Source organism: Camelina sativa, chromosome 17, assembly GCF_000633955.1.
Source record: "Camelina sativa cultivar DH55 chromosome 17, Cs, whole genome shotgun sequence".
NCBI lineage: Eukaryota > Viridiplantae > Streptophyta > Magnoliopsida > Brassicales > Brassicaceae > Camelina > Camelina sativa.
In genome coordinates, this window is record NC_025701.1 from 1450827 (window position 1) to 1458833 (window position 8007).

General features: G+C 40.0%; 2 protein-coding genes across 2 annotated transcripts in view; both read right to left on the reverse strand.

The window, feature by feature from the left end:
- The window catches only part of LOC104754538, a 6675-nt gene extending 4473 nt beyond the window's left edge, over window positions 1-2202 (reverse strand). The window contains exons 1-7 of the mRNA XM_010476753.1: window positions 1846-2202; window positions 1244-1402; window positions 1002-1118; window positions 836-920; window positions 432-540; window positions 274-341; window positions 30-155 (exon numbers count right to left, since the gene is read on the reverse strand). Coding sequence (XP_010475055.1) covers window positions 30-155; window positions 274-341; window positions 432-540; window positions 836-920; window positions 1002-1118; window positions 1244-1402; window positions 1846-1934 — 753 coding nt within the window. The 5' untranslated portion in view covers window positions 1935-2202. The remainder of the gene's footprint in view (window positions 1-29; window positions 156-273; window positions 342-431; window positions 541-835; window positions 921-1001; window positions 1119-1243; window positions 1403-1845) is intronic.
- Window positions 2564-5902, reverse strand: LOC104754541 (FT-interacting protein 1-like). The gene has a single exon (XM_010476756.2). It carries the CDS (start codon window positions 5843-5845, stop codon window positions 2816-2818), a length of 3030 nt encoding a protein of 1009 aa, XP_010475058.1. The 5' UTR covers window positions 5846-5902; the 3' UTR covers window positions 2564-2815.

Here is an 8007-nt window from a genome sequence, read left to right on the forward strand (position 1 = left end):
AGTAACCCAAACTTCAATCTGTAGCTTACCTCTGCAGTCAAGAGAAGAGGAACCCCATGTGGATGAAAGTGTACAGCTCTCAGGGAACGCCTTGTCTTCAACACAACTGCTGGTGAGGATTCCTCCCCTATCCTATTATAATGCCATATGTGCAACTTCAAAAAAGAAAAAGCATCAGATGTAAGACATTTCGATCAAATAAATTATTCTAAAAGGCTTAGCTGCCTGCAACTAGCTAGTGAATCATGAGAGAATTAAACGGGAATAAGATACCTTATGACCAGATGCAACAGCAAGTAATTCACCATCAGCATGGAAAGCAATAGAAGCAATAGGTCGATCTGTTTAAAGAGGAGAGAAAGAGACCAGGAGTAAATTAGATGAAAAGTAGAATAGAGAAAAAACAAAGAAATATACTGCCTAGCACTTACAGAAATCATGAGATCTAATACATGCCGCAGTTTTTGTATTCCATAAGCGCACCTCATGATCTAAACTTCCACTAGCAACTATTTCTGAGTGGCGTGGATGGAATCTGACCTGTAGAGAACTCAGTAACATTAGATAGTTAAGCAGTGGGTATAACGCATAGCAAATTATCTTTTCAAGCAAGCCAAATCAACTTAATCCATTGCAAGTATTTTCTAACTAGCTACACCAAAAACGTATATAACAAAGTTGACACAAATCATCCAACTTACAAAACTAATGACAAAGATCACCACCAGATTTCTTAAGGATGTAATATTAGGAAACCTTAACTGCTACCTAGTAACCATGGTAAATCATGGAGTCAATGAAGTTATGAGAAAAGGGATATTAATCTCTGACTCACCACCCAAGGTGTCCTCCGATGGCCACTCAAAACTTTTAAGCATTTTCCTGTCTCACAATCGATAATCTTTACTGTGTGGTCACCACTACAAGATAAAAAATTCAAGTAAATCCCATTAGCAAACGGAAAAGATTAAATTACAACAAATACGATTCATAATACTTACTGTGTAGAAGCAAGACTTCTTCCATCAGAGCTAAAAGCTGCCGCAATAGTTGACCTTGGAGGAGGGACAAGAGGACAGTATATAGCAGATAAATGCTGCAATGACTCTGCCTCGACCCTACATATAAGGAAAGCAGTATACATTCAGAAGCTCGAACGGGGTAGGGATCACGTTAATTCATCTTCACAGAAGATACATCAGTTTCGAAATAAAGGAGCGAATAAGTGATGAATGCAAGGTACCATGAAATAAGATTATGTCCCTGCTCGCTCACTGGTTCGCTACTGGTTCCACACGACGAATCAGCATCCCATCGGCTTTCACCCCACCGTTTTCTTGGCACAAACTTTGTTTTTGGTGAAATTTCCCTCTGGACAAGCAACTTGAAGACGCTTCTACACCTGAATAATATACTCAAACCATGTCAAAAGTGATCCGGTCAAATCAGCAGCCGACAGAACCAGTTTGGGAATGGCAAAAACAAATGAAAATTCAGGCTGCAAGTTCAAGATGCACTTCCAAGTTATACTGTTGTCTGAACTGCTGAAACTAGGCCAGAGTCACCATAAGCCGCATAATTGTCCATTTGAACATAATTAGAATGCCAAAAACTCTATACTACATGAGATCTACCACTTCAAAAAATACTTATATAGCCAATCGTAAGACAAGATTTAAAAACCAGCATATCAACGATCTCCAAAACAAGCATTCTAATTAGTTGATCTAACGCTGGATCTCCAAAACATGAGCAAAGTAGTTCCAAGTTTCTAAAATTAAGAAGCGTCACAAGGTTCTACTACAATTCAAAATTCAAACTCAAGTCAATTAAGCAAGCTCTGACCTCTGGCGATGGACATTAGCCACTGGTTTTGGTGATGGTATCATGGACTGTGGAGAAGGTTGATCGTGTGACCAGATAGATTCCGTCATCTCTAAAGCTGAAATTCATATCAATACCCCAGTTGACAGAGAATCCATAGATGCTGCCAAAACAGGGGACGAAACCCTAACTAGAAGATCTTTAGTTGAAGAAGAACAAGGCCAAAAATCGCCGATCTAATCTTCCCGAATTTCCTTGCCGGCGGCTCCGTCCTCGAGATGAGTGGAATTTTAATTCCGATGAAAGAGCGACGACGAAGAAACCTAACAGGAAGAGGCCATAATAGCTGGTCTGCGATACATTAAAAAAGGATCTCCTTTTTTTTCTCTCTAATTGAAATGACCCTGTTCTTGATTATCTCAACACATGCTTTTGAAAATTTACTACATACCCTTCTAGTTTCTATTATTTCGATATACTACCCTTATAAAGTTTAAAGAGAAATTGTAATCCTTATAATTTCCTCGATTGAACCAATCAGCAACGGACAAATTCAGATTATATGGAAAATTTCAAAACTAATGTTAAGTTATCCTGTAAATCGTTAATCGTTAATTTAGTTTAGTATCTTATCCTGCACAAGATTTATTAAAGTTGGCTGAAGAATGGATATGATGAAGTATTGAACTGCAATTAACAAAAATGTTGGCAAATTCTTAAATTTAGTGAATCAGTAGGGGTATTTATTGATATTATGTTTTCTGTCTATACTTTGTTTTCCACTTACGTAATAGTTCGGGACCAAAAAAGAAAAACTACAAGCAGTTAGCAAACTTTTGTAATGAACAGCAAAGCATCCTAATCATTAACACAACAGTCTGGTACCAAGCTTAAACCGGTGTCACAACCTAACCCAAAACGAATTAATACATTGAACCAAGAAGCGTGTACCAAGAACTTTAAAAAAACTCGATAATACCCTTGACCTGTTCTAAAGCAAGCTATCGGCTCTAGATGGCAGCCGCCTAAAGAAGCTAAGCCCTCGCGACGGCAGTTTTCTCCTAAACCGAGGTGGTCTCAGATAATACAGACCGAAGACAGCCACAGTCAACTTAACCGGCACAGCGTAAAACCCAACCGCGGCGATTAAACAGAACACCAAGAAGATAAAAGTAGCACGCGGATCACGCCAGCTCAGCAACGCTTGTACCCTCTCTCCCTGACTTGCCATGTCACCAACCACTGTCTGAACCCTCCCAGCAATGCTCCTAACTCGATCGTATCTCATTCTCACGACATCGAATCCTCTGCTCGTTGGAAACGTGTCAAACTCTTCGTCAAGCTCATCGGGAAACACAGTCTCCGCGTGTGAGAGACGCGCGTCCATGTGCGGTGGATTTCTAGGCCGCCGCCTGAAACGCCAAACGCCAACCGCAGCCGCGTAAAGAAACAAACACGGCAACAGAAGCTCCGGGAACAAAACCATAAACAAGAAAACCGAAACATAAACCGTCGAGTAAACCGGTTTAGTCCAACTTCTCATAACCTCGACCAATTTAGCAACGCCAACCAAACCGGAAATCACATTAACCAGCCGGAAAAAATTGGCTTTGCTCCTTCTCATACTAAAAACATGGAAATCGTGATCGAGCATATATTCCACAACCTCACGACCCAAAGGCGGCTCAGCTCTACTAAGTCTGGCAGCAACCGCGTTTAACGTTTGATACCGCAAACGTTCAAGCATATGAACGCCTAATGGCTGAGTGTAATGCATCTTAGGAAGCAGTGGTGACATATACATCTGGAGCATATTAAAAGCGTTGCCGCACGATAGCCTAACCGCTAAATGAATCTCACCGGTTTTCTTCACTCCAGTGGCGTGCAACACAATCAACGGATACGAATGCGTGTATACTCGTCCTGTCTCTAGCGTAGACAACCTAATCCTAACCTTTCCAATTCGCGCATCCCTAGAGTTATTGTTCCCATCAATACGTGCGTTGTCGAACACACCAACGGTAACAACTGTGCACGGGTCACTCACTTCCCAAGTGTACTGCTCGTTCCACTTTGGACAAAGACTGTCCACAACGGTTCTTGTTCTGACCCATTTAGGCCCGTACTTAGCCACGCAGAAGGAGTCCGCAGTTCCACCGGATTTCCCGTCCCTAACTTTCATCGGCATCAAACCTGTTGCACTAAGAATTCCAATCTCTAGAAGCCCAACTTGCGGTTTCCAAAGCTCTTTCGCTGTCGGTCTAACGTCGCTGCTATACATTGTTGCCTCATCCAAAACATGGTAGCCACCATCTAGTGATAATCTAAGATGAATCCTCGAACCAAATCGGTTGTTGTTATTACCGTTATCTAAACTAAACCATCTCGAACCAACAGGTGTATCTCCTGTTCGTCTTTCAACAGCAGAAACCGGAATCTGAACCCTCCCAACAGCCACATCGTTTTGTCCTCCCATTGCACCACCCACACGATCCTCCACAATAGCTGTAACGTAATCCTCAAACGGTTCTGCAACTACAAACATCAAATCCTCGTTCCAATACGGATTCGAAAAGCTCCGGGTAGGGCTTGCAGATGAGATTGCAGTCCGCAGAATCTGATTACCAACTTGTAGCTTCGCTGAAAGCTCTGGAAACCTCATCATACCTGATCCTTTGTCCATAATTGCAACATCCTGAGCCTCAATAACTGAAACCCTAAGGTACCATAACTTAGGAGACAAGTAAACCTTTGATTTGATCGATGAGAGTCCCTCAATGTGAACGTTTCCAGCCTTTGAATGCCACGCCTCAGCGAAAGCTTCATCAGCTTGAGTCCCGAACCACACCGAAACCATAAGCTCTCCACCGCATCTACCTCCGTTCCTACACTCTATCTTGTACCATTGCGGAGCTAAGGGGCTATCTGGAGGAACTCGGGTTGGGATTTCGCTTAAATCAAACCAGACCCGACCCGTATACTCATCTTTGTTACCTTCTTTGACGAAAAGCTCAACAACGGAAGATTGAATGGTTTCTTTGGAAAAGGCAAAGACTTGATTCCACTCGGGGTTACTCGAATTCGAACTCACCTTTTTAGTAACTCCCCTGTAATTACCCAATTTCACTTCTGACACGACCTCGCTGGAAACGGACAAGTCCTTAGCTTTCACGATTCTTACATAAAGGTACTGCATTTGCTCAACGAGATCATAAGTCGAGCTTGATTTATCCTTGTGACTACTCAAACCGCCAACGCCACTACTATTTCCTCCAAGACGAGGCTTTGTCTCCTTAAGCGAAAACTCACTCGACCTGTTTGCATAAATGACAGGTCCGGGTCCGGACATTGGACCGGGAAGAGCGGTTATCATAAGAGGCTTCATCTCACCTTGGTTTGGATAAAACGGTAGCATCCGCTGTCCTTGACCGTTCTGCTGTTGATTTCCTATGTTGTGATTGTGAAGAGCAATCTGTTGCTGTTGCTGTTGCTGTTGCTGTTGTTGTTGTTGAATCGCCATGGAAGAGCTCAAGTTCTGTACTTTCTTGCTTTTCTTAGAACCACCCGACCCGTTAACCCGGCCGACGTTCTCACCGTTCTCCGCCGTTGTGGTGATATAGTGTTTGATGCTGATTTCTCCACGCACGGACGAGAAAAGGCTCCTCTTTTCAAGAGTATAGAGCTGAACCACTGACTCTGCTTCCCTCCCAACGCCGGAACCCAAAACCCTAACCATACCCAGGAAGTTTCTGCTGTTTGAGGAACGCTTCTCGTTGTAAAGACTGATTTCTAGGGTTTTATATCTGAGGTCATTGACGTCGATGATGTGAAAGACGAGCTTCTCGTTCCAGATAGGGTTTAAGTCTTTGGGTTTGACCTTTGTTCGGAGACGTTGGTTCTCGAACTCCACTTCCACAAAAGGAGAGGAAGACCCTTCGCCATCTTTTGGTAGGAGATTGTGGGCTCCCACTACTTCCACCACGAGCTTCTCGTTGCCGGAGGAGGTTTTAGCCATAGTCATTACAGGTTAGAAACAGAGAGATAACAACAACAATGGAGAAAAGAGGGAGAGAGAGAATAGAAGAAGAAGGAGATTAACTTGACAAAAGAAAGAGAGATTAAAAAGTTTAAAAGAACAAGGAAAACGAAAAGACAGTGAATGAGTAGAGAGAGAGAGAAATGGAGATAGAGTGAATGAAAAGAGTCTCTGAAGATACAGACAGACATTACAAGAGAGAGCGTGCCATGGGAGAGAATCTTGATTTTGTATTTTCTTACAATATTAAACAAAAGTCAGATATATTTTCACTATAAATTTCGTCAGGGTTTTTAATAAATTCTAAATAAATTGAGTATGTAGGTATATTTCAATAAAAATAAGAAGAAATTTACACTGGTCGGCTTTTTCAATAATACTAGAACAGAACGAACATAAAGGAAGAAAGGGAGAACTTGGGAGAAAGGGACAGAACAGCCTCGAGCTTCACGGCTCTCGCTCTGGTCGCGCGTGGAATAACAACGTCTACTCATCAGCCAATGACATGGCTCTGCGGCTGCGTATGCTTTTTGCTTTCCTCCTGATTCACTGGGACCCACTTTATTTTTATCCTCTGTTTTTCTAATTTATTATTAGAATTATTTTTTAAACATCGTCAGCTTGAAAAGGCGTGTTCCACGCGCTGAGTTTAACGCGTGAGAGAAGGGATGGTGGAAAGAAGAGAGGCGCAATCCTCGTGGCGGGTCAAACCTCAAAGGTCTATGGAACATCAATTTGGTCTCAAAAGAGTATTTTGTCAGAGTACTCTGCATTAATTGTGGATATTATCTATTAGTACTATACTGCAGTCTGCAGTAGTTCTTTATATATTGACATTCTTCCGGTTAAATTAGTTTAGTTTTCTTGTTAATTGGGGGATATCTATACTCCTTTTTGTAACCATAAATTATCATTTAGAACAATTTGTCCTACTTATTAGACTTTGATTTTCCCCCAATTGAAATTTACTACTCTCTCCATTTCACAAAAAGTGTCATTCTAGCCTGATTTTTTTTGTTTCAAAATAAGTGTTATTTTAAATTTTCAATATAAAATTAAACATAAATTTCCAACTTTAACCTCATATTCATTGAAGAATATCAAGAGTCAATTTCAATTTTAAGGATATAAGAGATATTTTAATATGTTTTCTTAATTTTTATGCAAAGTGTCAAAATGACACTTATTATGAAACAGAGGAAGTATAAAACTTCCACGAGCATAGAAAAGATTTGGACTTAGACCAACTCCAACCCATCTCCATTTCCATCTGCATAATAGAGTTTGAAGTCAATTTTGCTCCAACCCATCTCCATTTTCATCTCCATAATAGAGATCTCCATTTTTTTCTCTATATTTGGAGACCTCTTTTTTTTCTTTACACTACAATTTGGAGTTCTCTATATTTTACTCCAAAATGGAGTTGGGTTTTACAATCCAACTCCATAATAGAGTTACTCCATTTTAAAAAAAAAATGGAGATATGGGTTGGAGATGCTGTAAGAGTTTGGCAAGTTTGTCCTTGTGTACATAAGTACATAACGTTCCTCTTGTTTTTTTTTTATAGTTCCAATAAACTCAATAATATCGGCATGCATTTTTTGTTTGTCACACTTGTGTGTTTTTATGCTTCTTTGTTCTTTCTTGAATTTCTTCTGCAAACTCTTCTTGCTCATGACTACCACGTGTCATCCACTTCATATTCCTTGGAAATACTACTTAACTAGGTGATACCCGTGCTACAGCACGGGATTAGATATTTTGTTAGTTATTTTTTTTGTAATTTATATTTTTGTATAATAGTTTTTTATTTTGATTTATTTTCTTTGTTTATATAGTGTTTATTTGTATATTTGGGGTTATACAGTAAATTGGAAATCCTAATAGAGTAAGTAGTTTGTAAAATGTAGTTTTTCACGGAAACAGACACACCACAATAGTAGATAGTACGTCGTTTTGTAAGAGAATATACTCCACAATATTGGATAGTAATTTTGTAAGAGGATAGACACACCCTGCTTCCATGGCTTAATTTATAGCTTGAAAAAATTACATGTTTTAACGGATTTAACTCAAAAAAAAAATTATATTTTAAATTTTTAAGAATTAAAATATTAATATTACTTAAATATTTTATAGACTTTAAA